The 16764-nt window shown below is 42.0% G+C and overlaps 1 protein-coding gene across 1 annotated transcript; it reads right to left on the minus strand.

Moving 5' to 3' along the window:
• Window positions 1-945: 945 nt before the first annotated feature.
• spon2a (spondin 2a, extracellular matrix protein) lies at window positions 946-15857 on the minus strand. Its single transcript, XM_069696729.1, has 6 exons — window positions 15756-15857; window positions 11063-11291; window positions 8817-9037; window positions 2297-2488; window positions 1804-1975; window positions 946-1430 (listed from the first exon to the last, which is right to left on the minus strand). Exons 2-6 carry the CDS (start codon window positions 11289-11291, stop codon window positions 1243-1245), a joined length of 1002 nt encoding a protein of 333 aa, XP_069552830.1. The 5' UTR covers window positions 15756-15857; the 3' UTR covers window positions 946-1242.
• Between the last annotated feature and the right edge of the window lie 907 nt (window positions 15858-16764).

Here is a 16764-nt window from a genome sequence, read left to right on the forward strand (position 1 = left end):
CAGAAGCTTAGGGCCAAAAGGCACCGAGTTATCACAGTTTTAAGAGGGAATATATATACATATATATTTATTTCATCATTTTCATCTATAAACATGTCAATTTGTGACCTCTTTTTTAGAAAATGTAAGGCACTGTAACCTTTTCACCTGTGATATTAATGGCTGTATATTTTTGCATTTTGGCTGCGAGTTCTTTGGATATAAATAAAGAAGTGTCAATACTGATCAAATTAAGCTCTGGCATACATAAAGAAGTTGACATTGTCACGTATTACGGGAACAGTGCAAATTAAGAATGGCCTTTGGTCTCAAGAGGTTTAAATGTAGACGTTGCTTTTACAAAGTAACACCAGCCAACTGGAAAACCATACAAAGTACCAAATGTTTTCTATTTGAAAAACACACCTCCAAATTTATTCAAGTTATACAAGATAAGATACATCAAACAGTATATACAAAATCTCAACAGTGAAATATCAAAAGTGATAATAATACAAATATTTAGACTTTCTTTCTATAAAAACCTGCATCTTTGTATTAAAATTGGCCATCTTCTTCTTTGGACTGGCTCGAAGCATCAAGTCAGCAATACGGTTTTTTTTTTTTATGAAAGGTGATATTTATAAATTGGGGTGTGAGGTTATTTCGAAAGAGCCTCATGTGCCGAGCATATATAGGTTATCTATGTAAACTAATGCCCCGACCGTCGGGGTATGCAGTATGTGCAAGGACCTTTGTGTATGTGTGCATACATGTAAGAGTGTGAGCGTGTGTTGGAGATGTGACTCTGGTGTGACTCTGGTGTGACACTGTCAGCATACACTTTAAATGCAAATCTTGCTGAACAATCTGTAAAAAGGCTTGTATGGGTGTTCGAGGGGACACGGTTGTCATGGATCTTTTTCTAATCTGCAACTACAGTTTTTTTTTTTTTTTAAACACTTTTTAACCCAAAACATTTACGCTATCGCTCCAAACATTAATACCTCGTTCAGTCCATTAAAAAACTAGGCATCAAGTTTTCCTTTCTTGACATTAAAATACACCCAAAGGAGCATTTACTTTAAAACTAATGGCCTTCACCATCTTAACTTTGCTCTATTTGGCTGTAAAGGAGACAAAGCGATCCTTGGCATTATCAAAGAGATGTTTAAGATGCAGCAACATTTCTCAGTCCATCACTAAATAACACGAGTCCCAGTGTTGAATACTGGCAGCATTTGAGTTTGTGCACTCTGCGGGCTACTGGAGTTTCATACAGCTGTGTGGTATACATTCGGCCTGTTCCTCCATCTCGGGGCACGGGGTGCCAGCATTGGCCGGCCGCAGGAGGATGTAGCGTGTGCGGTGGCGAACACCACCCCTGGAGCAGGGACCCAGACACAAACCCCAAGATGACCAGAGGGACACTTCGCAGTCCAGTGGTGTCTCTGTATTGAGTTGAGAAAGAGAGATGAGAAAAGGATGTGAGTGAAAGGCAAAGAATGTAGACGTACTGAAATTCACTGCAGACCTGAAGCAAAGTCAGTTTATCCACTAAAACCTTTGATTTACCCTGCTAAATGATGTTTGTCATTTCAGAATAAAAGTACTTTCTCTTATCCAATAAAAGGAGTGTAAATCGGTAGATTTGATCACCACAGGAAGTAGAAACTCATAAATTTAAAGTAGTATAAGACACCATGTTACTGTATGTGTTTGTCTTTTCCTTTGCGCTCCTCCATCCATTCTAAATCATCTACTTTCATTCCTCCGAGGTGAAATGTTTGGGTGCCACTGATGAAGGGAGCACTGCGATCTTACCTGAGAAGCGCTGGGGACTGATAGAGTTGGGCAGAATATGATTAGACATCAGGGTTTGACGCCCGGATGATCTGCTCTGCTGAGTCAGCTTTATGCTGGCAATCGGTGGAAGCTCCTTTAAGCGTGGATAGTAGAAGGAATTGGCCGGGTGGTTCGGCATCTGAGACATGATCTGAACGAGTCAGCAAGAACAGCATAATTCATCAGGGGAGCAAGCAGATTCTCTACAGAACTTCAAATACCCAATAGCCCACTTGAAAACCCATTCTGGGAAAGGATAGATGGCCTATTATGTAAGGGGGGCCCTTTTTACTCAAATCACCTCAGGTCAGGCATGAGAGCTGCCGAGCAATCATTTAAGTGGAGACAGCTAAGAACGATGACTCATGCTGCTAACTTATTTTAAGAATAAGACTAGGGCCATCCACCTTGTTGTGTCCCACCCACAACTAAATCTAGGTGTCAGTGTATGAACACATGATAGGTTTTGTACCTTTGTGATGCCTTCTGGGGGGTTGGTGGGAAAGTTGGGAGAGGAGAAGGTGAATCCACTGTCTGTTCCTGAGTCATAAGGATGGAGGTCAAGGGTCACTTCTTGTTTCCACTGGTTGCCCTCGCAAAGATTTAGGCTATCCACACCAACGAACCAGTCGGGGCTGGGGATAATTTTTACCATCAGAGACAACTGTTGATCCAAGAGAGACAATACATTGGGGTTTACAATTTACTAACATGTATACTCATCGGCCTAAAGGCCGTGATAAGATCAGTTATTTATTAAGCACCAAAGTCGCATAAACAAACTGGTGTTTGAAAGTTTGTTTATTTTCTATATTTCTGCCAAAATATGACCTAAAACATCATCAGATGTTCACACAGGCCTTTAAAATAGATTTTTTTTAAAAGAAAAAAAAGAAGCCAATTAAACAAGGGGGCACACCAAATACTGACCGCATTTAGGTTTACAGCTTCACACACACCTTTGTCACTCACAGGAATCAATTTTCTCAACCAATTAATAAAGTGTAATATTTTGGCCTTCTTTGTTTATTTGGGTTCCCTTTGTCTACTTTAAGGACATGAATAAAAATGTGATGATGTTTCAGGTCATATTTTTGCAAAAATTTTGGAAATTCCTCAAACTTTCAAGCACGACTGTTGCAAGCAAGACTAAATTAAACCGAGAAGCAATTGAGAAGCTTTAAGTTCTTTAGAACTGAGAGGGTGGAGGTCCTTGTAGTCGGGCTAACAGTCTGGCCGTAGGTTCGGTAATGTTGATCTGTCTGTTAGTCAGTCCACTTTGGTCTCGACTTTTTGTTCTCTTTGCCAACCATGTGGTTGACATTTTTAGCGCTGAGTAGAAAATCTCAACAACTGTTTGATGGATTGTCTTGATATTTGCTACACACAGTATGTATTACATTAACTTTGATGATCCACTAACTTTAAAAAAAAAATTACAATATTATACATAAAGCTACATTTATTTGTATGGCATCTTTCATACCTCCAGCCAACACAAATTGCTTTACAGAATTTAAGGAAAACCACTTATAAAAACTATAAAAGCCAGACACATTTACAAGCACACAATGAAAACAATTACAATAAAAAAAAAAAATTAAAAAAAAAGTATATTAAAAGCAATGGTAAACAGATAGGTCTTTAGTTTAGATTTCAAAGTGGTCAACATCGTCTCAACTCCTCTGGTAGTTTGTTTTCTAGCAGCGCAGAAGGTAAAAGCAGCTTCACCATTTTTAGATTTCACTCTGAGAACAACCAGTGATCCGGAGCCAAATGACCTCAGTGGTCCGGAGGGTTCGTACTGGATTAGGAGAGCTGACAAAAATGTTGGACCTAAACCTTTCAGGGATTTCTCAGAAAGCAGTAGGATTTTGAAGAAGAGAAATTGTTATCATTTTCACTTGCATTGTGTTCTCATTTTTACTTCACAATACAAGTTAAAATGATAACAGTTGGGTACAGTAAGTTAATTTTGTTCATATTTTGGTTTATGGAAAAATACACGTCTCACGAACTTCACAAAAGCCTCCACTGAACTTTGTGTTGACTAAAAATCTGTATGCTATTCTGCTGAGCTGATGGAGAACATGGAAAACCTGTAAGTGCAACAAAACTACAAACAAAATGCAATTACATACATCACTAACCACACAACAGGAAGAAGTTACAATTAATCGTTTGTGATTATGTTTGTGTTGTTACTGCAGCTGCAGTGCTGGGTGAGAACAGACTGACCAACCGGTCTTTAGGGAAGAAAAAAATATATATATATAGTCCAGACTGTAAGTATGTGGACAGTTGCACTTTTTTTGTTGTTCTTCCAGCTCTGTGCTTCAGCACATTCGGACTGGTATAAAATAATGGATACTACATTTAAGTGCAAAGTCCCAGCATTAATTTGAGAAGGTTTCCATCACAACTGAAAGAAATGTGACTATCAAACACACGGTGACAAAACTGCAAGAATTCAAAACTAATTGGACACTTGCTTGCTGTGTTTCATGAGCAGCATTATTTAATGCATAAAAGAGTTAAAAGTTTAGATTGAGGTGAAGTGTCTGTCAATACAAGGAGACACAAGTGAGTATGATAAGAATGGGGGGGGGGGAATCTACCAGAGAAATTTCAAAGTTGGTTTGCTTAAATCAAGTGTTGCTTGTTTACATGTAAAACACAAGCAGGTATGCAGAGGAAAACTAGAAAATGGCAAATGCCCTGGTACACCAAGAACAAATCCTGTGGATGAGCAAAAAATAATTTACACGCTGAAGAAAAACCTGACAAAGTAAGTAATGGTCTCAAGGATGTAGGTGAACATGTTATCTTGTCAACAATCAGAGTAAACTTCATGCAGAGAACCTCAGGACTCACAACAAGATGCAAACCCCTAATAAGCCTCAAAACAGAAAGGTCAGGCCGTAATTCACGAAATCAATGAAAAACTAACGAGTTGCAGAAATCAGGCTGATGGAGGGAGGACGGTGCAGAGAGAAAAGAAACAGCTCACAACCCAAAGCAAATCACCTCCTTATGGTACAGATTCTGTTATTGCGTGTGCATGTGTGGCTTATTAATTAAACTTCCAGACTTGATGATTTCACTGCTTACGGCATCAACAGATTCAGGCACACAAATCTAAACTCAACAGATGAAATTACATCATTCAGGAGGGCAAAGTAATCAAAGAGCCATCAAAGAAATGAGGTATATCCTCAAATGGCCAAGTCAGTCACCTGATCTCTATCAAGTGAGCTGTATTCTTGCAGAAGACTTCACTAAATGCACAGAGGGCTCACAATAAAAGAAGGTTTCTGCAGTGAGGGTGAGAGAACATCACCTAGTTTTCTGCAAACTATTAAATATGATTTTGTTTGACTTTACGTGTATCTGTGAAATAACTTTTGAACTCTTAAATTTTGTGCACTATGTGTTAAAATGGCCACAACACAGTTGTTCCTACACTGATGCACACCCACTCAAACTACAGCTGAGACTTGGCTTTTGAAGGTAGTATTCATTATTTTATTTCAAACTTAATGTGCGGAAGCAAAAAGTCTGAAGAACAAAAAAAAAAGTAACTGTCCAAATACTAATAGTGCAGACTGTGTGTAGAATAAATTAAGTTACAGGAATCATAGGTAGATAGCCAGGGCAATAAATGGAGAAAGCATGACATCACATACACAAACACAGTGGATGTCAAGATTCATAAATCAATAACTTGTAAATGTGGAGACTGGGATCTGGTGTGTGTGCACATGCATGCACCTACTCAGTTTCCTGTGCAGGGTTACACTGTGTCTCCTGTGTGATGGATGTTTCCTGAGAGCTCGTGACCTCATACAGGAAGTGGCCTGGGGGTCAGAAGACACTGAGGTGGCAGCTGACCAGAAACAGCACATTTGAACACGCCTCCTCACTTACAGAGTGATATTTGAGGATGTAGGCCCGGCTGCTAAGTCTCAGGGTGGGATGGGTGGGCTTAGAGCGCTTTGGTTGGATTCGAAAGGGTGGTCGTTGGATAGAGCAGTAAATGGAAGAGTGGTGGAACAGAGATCGAACCAGGCAGAGGACACCACCTGGGACGGGGGGCAGGTGGTGTCAGCATGACACACGAGGCCTTGCCTGTGACGCACGGCACAGAATCTGTCCTGTGCCCTGAGAAAGCAAATCAGAAGTCACTGTGTTGCTTTGCAGAATCTTCCACTGATCCCCTCCTTCCTTCCTCCCTTTTCTGCAAACAATCCTCCTCCTCTTATCCTTTTCAGCCTCCTCTGAAACAGCGGTTATAACCATTGGTTGTCTTCTCAGGGGTATTCCTCGCCACTAGCTTCATCAGTCCACGGTGGTTTGCAATATATGAGCCGGGAAGTATCTCAAGAGCACAGACGTTTATGATCCCTTTCCTTTTTTCTCCATCACTGGGGAATGCAAGTCATCCCAGAAAGCATGTAGCCCGGCCCATGCAGGAGCACTTTAATGCTCGATCGCTGTTGTCACATTTTCTGCTCTGGTTTGTCTGCTCTGACAAAATACAGAATCTCTATATGGTGTCACCTGTCTTTTTTGAATTACACATGTAACAACAATAACAAAAGGCATGTGGATACGCAGATAGGAACAATACGTGTTTGGGATATTTGGAGCATTGCATATGGATTTTTTTTGGATGTGTGGAAGAGAGAAAAGGGGGATGGCATTTCTAAACAAGCATGCAAGATAGAAACAGACAGCGAAAGGAGCTGAATAACAGATTGAACGCTGTCAACAGATTCACATCATCCAGTCACATTCAAGACAAACACACAATAGTCGTGCTTTTGTCGCCGTTCTGCCCGCTGATCTAAAAACAGACAGGCCCATTTAAAAGCAGCCACAGACATCACGTACCTAGATGACAAGCTGTTAAGCTGCTGTCCATGACTAGTACTTACCAACGATGCCCTTCGACAGGGTTGTTTATGATTTTTAAGGGCCCACGGGTTCATGCAGTGGAACAACTAATAAACAAATGTAGGTCACCAGACTTCCAGGCAGACACACACCTTTTTCTTAAAAACGCCACTAAATATCCGCCCTTCCTCTTCACCTTTTTTCCCCTCTCATTCATCAGCCTCATATGCTTGACACATAAAGGGATACTTTATTTCTGGTTATAACTCTGTGAATAGTATGACACATTTTTCCACTGTGCCATACCTCAAATCCTTCGCCTTTGTCTAAGCCCTATCCCCAAATTTAGCCTAAGCCTCAGAAACGAGTCCGACCATGACCTTTGCCCTCAGACTCACTCACCATCCAGCAGCAGAGCTGTCCTCTGGGCCAAGCACTGAGCAATGCCATAACCTTACATACTGTATGGCTTAACATGGGGCTTTAGCAAGAACGCTTTCTTTCCTGAGCTGTAGAGGGAGAGTGACACAAAGAGTAAACTTTACAATAAAATAATATATAATGGAAAATATTCACGTGATTTGACCACCTCAGACTACAGAAGCCTCATATTAGCGCATATTAACTTTGTTACAGTACTTAACTATTTTTTTTGGGAGTCTCTGTACTTTACTTGAGCTTTTATGTTTTGCCAGCTTTCACTTTTACTACATTACATTCCCCCCCCCAAAAAAGGAAAAAAAAAAAAAAGTAATAACCGGATGATACGGACCGCATGCAAACAGATCTGGTGAATCATTTGTCTTAACTTGCAAGCTACATCATTGGTAACTCTCTTTAATGTACATGTGCAAACAAGAAGTGCTCCTAAAGCCCTGGTTTAGTTTTTATTTCCACTCGAGCCCAGGCATGGCGGTTACCAGTAAGTTGCGACAACATCAAAATAACTTAATACCATTACTTGTACCTACAGGGGCCCCAATTCAGCAAGAGCTAGTTTTGCTTTAAAAGAATAAACTTCATAATTATCAAATCTATCAGGATTCTTTCAGCTTTTATAACAACATCCACTTTTACTTTCAATGCTTGAGTATATTTCAATTTAAAATTTAAAGTTACTTTTGATACCCAAGTACAGTAAATATTAGATAGGCTACTCTAATGACTCAAGTCATATTCTAATAGGTGACTTCACCTTTTACCATAGCCATTTTTTTTTTTAAAGATATCTGTACTTTTATTTAAATGTGTCTTTCAGGTACTTTATACAGCACTGCATGGATCTACTTACTGCTGGTTAGCTTCGGATAACCGCTTGAGACGGTTAAACAGCTAGCCAGAAAAGCTGTTAAACTCTGTGTGCTGTGAGTGAAGAGTAAAAACAATAAAGTGCTGTTTATGTTAGGGATGACAGCAACATGTCGGTTTTTCTTTTTACAAGGCAGATTTCATTTCCATCAGACAGAGCCAGGCTCGTTGTTTCCTGTCCTTATGCTAAGCCAAGAAAAAAAACAGCACTGGCTGTAGTTTCATATTCACCATTCAAATGTTGGTTACGTACTGTAACCATAGATTCTATGAGTGAAGGCGTAGCCCTCGGAGCTACTGGGTTTATCCATCGCGCTCAAGGGATAAACCCAGTAGCGACAGCTCTTAGAGGGCAAAGCCCATTCGAAATACAACATGAGAGAGTTATGAATCTTCTTATCGCCCTCTTGGTAAGAAAACAAATAAATACATTTCCCAAATTGTAAAATGGCTCCCTCTGCCACACGTCATCCTGGGCCCCTCTATAGGGCCCTCGCAGAGTTCAGTGGAACAGGCAGCAGACAGAGTGCAGACCGCGCAGGATGGATGTGGGCGTTTGTGGCTGCAGAGCTGAAGCACTCGGTCTAAACATAGTCTGATTGGATAGTGGAAAGAAGTGGTGAAGTATTTGGTCAGAGCGGATGGACGACGTTATGGGGAGGCCCGGGTCACCAGATGACTGAATAGGTTTTAGTCAAACAGATGGTTTGTGTGACTTACTGTGTCTGAGCATGTTATGTGCTTTCAGGAATGAGTATTGCTTAAAATTAAATTTTATTTGTGCTTACCAGAGAGTTCCTTGGCTGCATGAGCATCTCTGTGGAGCTGTGCCCGATGCCGTTGGGGATGCCAGCTGTTCGGTACATGGCGCCAACCAAACGTTTCTTCCTGGTCTCCTTGGCTGCCTTCATGAGCTCCACCGTCACCCCGAGTTCAGCAAAGTTCTGCACCCCTGCACTGGCTGGAGCACCCTCCTCCCAGAGCCGAAAATGGCGATTATGGCTGACCGCTAAAGAGAGAAAAGAAATTCAAGAAGGAGGAGATGACAGGAGTAAGATGCTTATTTGCTGGAATGCATATCAATGTCAATGAAGCACCACAGAGCTTAAGCCAGACGGTGAGATCATTTCCACCATGGAGCCTGTATGTATTTCTACGGCTGCCTCCTACTTCCTGCACTTTAACAGATAATTCTGAAGGAATTGTCCACATGCATGTCTTTGGCGTTATTGCAAGGTTATAGTTACATCTTTTCTCCATCTATCACTGATGAAACCACAACAGTCTGAAGTTGCCAGGAGGTAGGTCAGGTTCTTAGAGTTGGCAGCCAGATGGTTGACAAAAAAAATAAAAAAAATTGTTTAAACCATTTTGTAAACCCTTATTGATACTTTTTATTACATTTTGGGCCAGCTGAGCCATTTGTTTCACATTATTATATTTAGTCCTGGTTATCTATGAAATCTTTTGAGAATCAAGCCACTGATTCAGGCTAAACTGTTTGTACCACAGGTTCTGGCCCGGGCCAGTGGTTTTAAGGGCAGACTAAGGTTAGCCAGAAACACGCTGACAAATGCTCTGATGGTTCTGCCTTACCTCACTTTTCAGAGCCGCGTACAGACACACGTACACAACCATGCATTTATACTTAAATACTCTTGACACATGCATTAACACAGAACCCAGCCACACACACAAGCTGCCCAGCACACTTCGCACACTATCTTGTTTCTCCCCAAACTGCTATTACTTATGTACCTAATTACATTTCCATCCTAACAAATTTCCCACAAGCGTCAAGACCTTGAAACCTGATAACGCATCACGTTTAAGCCCCACCAACACTTTAAAGCCCACTTCCCACCCTTCCTAAATTGCTTGTATGTTTTTTGGCCGGGACAAAAACCATTCCTTCTTCCCTCTGGCAGTGTCCTCGCTCCCCTGCACCCCCCCGGTCTTCACAATGAAGCAACACAAAACCATGAAAGGCCCCCAAAACCCTCGACAGGTTTTTTTTTTTTCATACTGTGACAAACTCCATCTCCAAACTTCTTTTTGTCCCCCACAGGAGACTGTCAGCCCATTGAGGCCCTGTGTTTTTCTTCCCTTGTGACAAAGCCCATTCCTTGCCTCCTTCCCAGTCCACCGGTGCCCATTACCCCAGGACATTAAAAGCCATTATGTGTGTGTCAGAATCTCCGGTGCCTGTCTCTATATGGAGTAAGTAGGGCATCCTCCTCTTGCAGGTCAGCAGGGCACCGCGGGTAGAGCTGGAAACCAGACAAAGCCGCAGCCACCATGGAGTAGTCCGAGACACACACACATACATGTATGCACATGGGCAAACATCTGCCATCCATCCCACTGAAGTAAAAAAAATTTTTAAAAAAAAGAATAAGGAGAATAGAGGGGTCTGAATCACCTCTTCTTCTCCTCCTCCTGGATCTGAGTTAAGTGGTCTGACCCCACCACGCCCCAACTATCATCACCCACCTTCACCAGGCCCGAAACCACCACTCCAGTCTTTACCGCCAACACTGTGGTAAACCAGCGGAAATGTGGGAAGGGGTGAAGGATTGAGTTGAAGAAACAGAGAAATATTAACGAAATGGCTGGACAGAAGAAACAAAGAGAAACACCATCTGGTAGCGTTTAGACTGTCTTTCTTATTGCGTTCTGCTTCTTGCTGCTTTGCTCATTAACATTATGCTGACAATGAGGCTGTAAGCCTCTGACACATAACTGGGAAGAAAAACAAAAAAATCTGTCTTTAGGTGAAGCAGGGGCTGAATTGGTGTCCCTGCGTGTCCAACATGTTCCTTTATCAAACCCTGATTTTTGATTGCCCTTTTACACAAAACCTTAGCATCTGTGAACTTTGATGGCTGTAGGTCAAATAATATCTGCTGACCCCTTGCTGCTGTTGCAAGTCTAAAACAACAGTTCACAGTCAATGAACCAGGAAAGATTTTCCATTAAAAGTATCTGACTCTCTAATAATCCATGGCTTTTCGTCCCTGGCAGGCTCTCTCACCTATGAGTTTGGACCACTGTGCAGGGGGCCGGAACAGGGGATACTGCTTGGGGAAGGCCTGCGGGCTCCAGTGACCTGTAAAGACCAGGATGTAAGAAGCAGGGGTCTTGGCTGTGCATTCGGTCCCATTGAGCGGTCGCAAAGGCCCAGCAAAAGTGAGGCAGAGGTTCACGAGTACGACGAGGAGCTGCTGCAGCCAACCACAGGTCAGGTGCTCTGATGACATCATCTGAAAGAAATGGAGACATGAAAAATTGGCTGTTACAAGTATTCCTCATTGCGGTAGAAATATATCAAGTCTGCACATGGTTTAAAAAAAATTAATTAAAAAAAAAAAAAATTCTGCTCCTACCACTGAGTTGTCTTGAATACCACAAAATGTATGGCGTAATTTAAAACCAAAAGATGCCGCAGCGGTCTCTCAGAAGTTCATCTTTGCAAATCGGCAAGCAAATGAAAGGATCTTCACATGAACACGTATAATGAAGTCAAATCCAGGCGTTCCTGGAAAATCTGTGTAATGGCGGAAATTCCACATCCCTGCCCTCATATCACAACATAACCATTTTATCTAAGAACAAAGGTCATCGAACCCACTGACCGTTAAGCCTTCAATTAAAGAAATCCTCCTATTCCTTTGGGCTGGGTTGAGTGCGCGTTGACTCAGAGCCAGTCTCAGGGTTAAAACGGTTTACATTCATCTCGTTCACGGTAATGTCTGTTACAGTAGCCGCCCTAAAATAAAACGACGTGGATGACATCTCTGAGGTTGGATGCAAATTCTGTCTGCTGTGCTGCTCTACTGATCTCACTGACTGACCATCCGCTGACCACCAGCTGCTGACTCAGACTCACACTCTATTAAGAGGCAGTGAGGGGAAGAGGGGCACGTGCGTGATTATTGTTCTCAAACACATTTTTCAGCTTTGAATGTCACTGTTGTAGGCCGGAACAAAGCAACACAAAAACCACTTGTGTTTTTGTACAAGAGCTTTTTCTTAAAGTGCTCCAGAAGATGACTGTGTACTAGAGTCATGCTCTTTGTAAACAACACAAATAGCCGCCCACTCTCTGCTCATTACCTCTTAACACACATCCTTCCATCTCATCCTCCCCTCTGCTTCAGCTCGGATGTTTATTCATCCCATCTCTGCTATCCAGCACAAATGTCTGATTCTGAGAGTGGCAGGAATTGAAACGATAGCGCAGACAGGTAAACTCACAGCAGTGGTGTGTGTGATAATGTGCACATGCAAAATCTCCATCTGAACACACCTCAGCTTTCAGAGGCAGCATTCAAAATATGAAACATTTACACCAGGATGTCACAATAATGTGGCTGTGTTCCAAATGACGTACTTCCCTTCGTACACTTACCTATACTCTTACATGTTGGTACGCTTAGTTTTGTAGGACTTGAATTTCGACAGGGTGGTGCCATCTCAAACCCGCACACTGCCGCTCTGCACTTATGGGACAGAACCGTAACATTTGAATGCATCACCTGCCAACATAGCTGAAGCTTTAGGTTTTTCCCCAAAAAGTAAAGTGTTTTCATGCCCTCCGTTTAACTCGCACATACTGATGGCTTTTTTTTCTCTTTTTTTTCCCCCCAACAGCACTGTAGTGGTACAAGCGGCAAAAAATACATGAGGTCTGTGGTGGCTCTCTTTCCGCTACGTCGCCAAGAAGGCAACCGTTGAGGGTGAAAAGTGTCCAGCGTTTCACACTCAATTTTAGACCGTTTTGAGTGCACTATGTGGACACTCGAAGTGCACTGGATGTTTCCATATGAGACAGTGTGGATGCACTTATGTACTCAAAATAGTGAGTGTCGGTACGTAAATATGCCATTTGGAACACAGCATTTGATTTTAAATAGTTTCTTAAAATAAATACCAATATGCTCTTTAGAGACAAGTATTTTGGTCAAAAATGAACTGCGATAAAGTGATAATATTTCACTTCTTTCCTGTTTTATATGGCTGATGTTTTAAGTCTGAGATGATGAGTTATAACTTGATGTCACATGAATTTTTCTGTGCTTGTGTGCTACAGAACGGGAGAGTGTCATTTCCATGGGCTACTACACTATGACTAAAACTCCAAGCAGCTGCAGAATGCAGACGGTTAAATTTGGGCAAGTCCACCATTGCACAAACACACACACGTGCACGCAAACACGCACACTCACACCATCAACACGCATAACACTCATGTCCTGCTGCACATTGTCCCTGAAGTCTATTTCCAGAGGTCAGATAGTATTACTCTGCCAATATAGCTGCAAAACTCCAACTCTGACACTTTTCTGACCGCAGCCTTATATGTCGCCGAGTGTTTTATCCATTCCGTCTCCATTAAATGAATATTAGCCAATGTAAAGTTTAACTGCAAGCCATAAAAATACCTCGGGTACGGCGTTCAGTTTTGATCTTACCGCTCAGTCATCTGATTACCTCACTGGCTGCAACTCTGCAGCTCTGCAGGAGGCAGATGGAGCTCTGGGTTCAGGGGCTTAACTTGATCTAAAAAGAGTAGTAAGTAAAAAGTAGCAGTAAAAACAGTAACTTTCTTGTTTTCCCCAACATACCAATATCATTATTGTGATCGAACGCTTTGTGCTTGTGTCGATGGAAATTCACTGCCTTAGATCCGGAGGCTTTTCGCATCGGTATGTGAACTTAACTGGTACTGTCCTATCTGCTGTCTCCACTGTGTGTAGTATGGAAAAGGAGGTCACTCCTATCACAGGCTGTTACAAAGTTTTACCTGTTTTCTGTCTCTTTCACACACACACACACACACACACACACACACACACACACACACACACACACACACACACACACACACACACACACACACACACACACCTGACAAAGAACTTCAGCATTTTCAACTGGAAAATTACAGCAAGCACTTTGGCTGAATGTGATCTTTTATTGCATAATAATGATAAATAAAGCCGGTATGTCAGGCTCAGTGACTGTCGTGTGATAGCCATCAATCAGATGACCCTACTTGACACTGAGACTTTGCTTCAGCAGACCCTTTGACCTTCCCACTGAACTTGTTACACTGACACTATAACCCACTAGAGAGGCATTTCTTGAATGCCCACCCAGACACACTGAACTTTATCAGTCAACATGCAGACTCCCAAACAGCCGGTGTCTGCTGCTGCTGAAAAGACATACAATAATAAAAGTGGTCCATGTGGTATTATTTTTTTTTTTTTTTTTTATGCATACAAAGGAACACACCTATTTCCCATCAACATAAAGTTTACACTCTTACGCAGACATGGACTCACACCACAGACCTTCTCTCATCAGTCAACATGGACAGACAGCAGTTTTTCTGTCAGGCACAAGACACAATAAAACAAGGGGAGGTGGCACAGGACCAAATGTAGCGGCTGCTGCCCCATGGGTACCTTTGGTGTGCAATTAGGGCAGCTTCATGCAGAGATAATGCACACATTCACCTCAGCTCATATACACAGGCATTCAGGTATGCGCGCACACACAAGCACAGCCGAGGTATGTTCATTTTTAACAAGGAGATGGCGAGGAGGTAATTTGCATTTTTCCCCAAGATTTCTCTCAAAACTCTTTTATTGGATTCGGGAGGTTGTGCTGAGGAGAGATGCACCAGACTGTCTTGAATTAGCCTTTTTAAACACTCGTGCCACTTTTCTGCTGCTCCTAGCATTTCATTAATTTGTGCATGCACACAGAAATACAGACAGTCACTCAGGTCAGGTATGCATCACAACAGGAGGTCAGAAACCGGACTGTTTCTCATGCAGTCGGAGGGAAAATCATGACAGTGTAGGCAACAGTTCAGACACAAAGAAAAGCGAGGAGAGCGCAGAGTTAGATTTTTCCAAAGTATTTAACTGAAGCCACATTTTAAACCGGTGAGGATGGAAAGTGCATGCATATACCTGGACGTTGTGTCTAAATTACCCTGACGGAGGTGAAACAGCGTCCGGTTCAAATATGAAAACAAATGCAAAAATCAACGATGAATTTGGGTGAATTCAGTGGCAACACATTTGTGCTCAGGAAAGTGGAAAAAAAAACAACAACATCTGTGCAGGTTATTGTTGCATGAGAAGAAACATGGCTAAATTCAGTAGTGGAAAATATATTAATCTCCTTGAGAAAAGAACAAGCTTTACTTGAATATTCTCATTGAATTATATTTTCAATTCTATCTCTAATCTACAACATGCCAGTGTGAAATATGATGCTTCTTAAATAATACTACTACCAGTACTAATAGTAACAGCTATACCATACTTACTAGCCATTTAGTAACCAGTATGTAGAATAAGATCACATTCAAATCCACTTACAATATATATCAGGGATAATATAACACCCTGAAAGTTGCCAATTTTCTGTCTATTTTCCTTGCAATAAATTAAACTTACTTCTCTATAATAACACTTAAGCAACATTTTACTTATAACTGGGTATTTTTAGATTGTGGCATCGACATTTTTACCTAGAAGTCAAAGATCTGAACACTTTTGTGCATGCAATTACTCCAAAAGTCCACGTCTTGCCAAAATGAAGAAACAAGCTGAGTGGACCTCATCTGACCGAAAAAGCCAAAGTCAACCAGACTTTGTGTGCAGAGAATCAATGAAGCCTCGGTGAGCTCAGTGTGTGTTCCCTACCTGTGTTGGATCAGTCAGTCAGTGACAGAGAGAAGCTGCAGCACAATCACAGAGAGGATACAGCTCCACTCACTCGCTCACTCTTCTCCTCTCTTTACTGTAACCGCTTGCTTGTGTGTTGCAGCCTTATCAGCCTTTATGCCTCTATTGCCTCTCTTTATCTCTTTCCAACTTTTTCTCCTCCTCTTTTCTCTCTCTCTCTTTCTTTCTCTCTCTCTCTCTCTCATTGTATCTCCTCCTATTACCCTCCTCTTTCTTTCTCTCTTCCTCTTGCTTTCTCCTCCCCCTCCTCCTCTTTTCTCCCCCTACCTCTCCTTGTATGGAAAGGCAGTTAACAGCCTCTCTCCTCTCCTTCTATCTTTCTCTCTCTGGTCTTTCAGTGTAAACTCAGCAACCTCATTGCTGACAACGTAATCAACACCACATTTGCCTCTCTCAACATGCGCCGCTCAGCGTTGTGTATTTTCTTGCCCCTGTTGTTCAGCGCACGCTTTCAGACTTGAGAGGTGTAGAGTTGCTGAATAATGGCAGTAAAACAGAGAGAAATGAGGAATGGGGCTTTAAACACAGACATGCAACCTGGATAACAGACAAGTTCAGTCTGGATAGAAGTATGGGGTTTTATTTCTGCAGTTCATTTACTGATTGGACAGTGTAGACAATCAAGGGGTTTACAATGGGTGCTTCTTTTCCCTTTTTTTTTTTTTTTAAATAGCTCCTCCAACTGGGATCTCAGCCAAGGAACCCCAGTTGCCTCGGGTCAGAGTGTGTGTGTGTGTGTGTGTGTGTGTGTGTGTGTGTGTGTGTGTGTGTGTGTGTGTGTGTGTGTGTGTGTGTGTGTGTGTGTGTGTGTGTGTGTGTGTGTGTGTGTGCCTGTGTGCCTGTGTGCACGCGAGAGAGAGTGATGTGTGGTCACCAGTTCCCACAGCTGGTACACACATGGACGGCCAGGGAGGTTTCTGTTACCAGTCGCCACTCACTTATCAATGTGTCAAGGCTCAAAATAAAT

This window comes from Brachyistius frenatus, unplaced genomic scaffold (assembly GCF_029030835.1).
Source record: "Brachyistius frenatus isolate BFR_SWC_R1_liver_20210118 unplaced genomic scaffold, ASM2903083v1 Contig_22, whole genome shotgun sequence".
Taxonomy (NCBI): Eukaryota; Metazoa; Chordata; class Actinopteri; family Embiotocidae; genus Brachyistius; species Brachyistius frenatus.

Bases quoted from the DNA above. Each gene is read 5' to 3' on its own strand.
- spon2a (XM_069696729.1), bottom strand. From the start codon at position 11,291: ATGATGTCATCAGAGCACCTGACCTGTGGTTGGCTGCAGCAGCTCCTC. The intron at 1,976-2,296 runs GTACAAAACCTA...TGACTCGTTCAG, and splicing joins CCCCAGAAGGCATCACAAAG to ATCATGTCTCAGATGCCGAA. The intron at 1,431-1,803 runs GTAAGATCGCAG...AACTCAATACAG, and splicing joins CAGTCCCCAGCGCTTCTCAG to AGACACCACTGGACTGCGAA.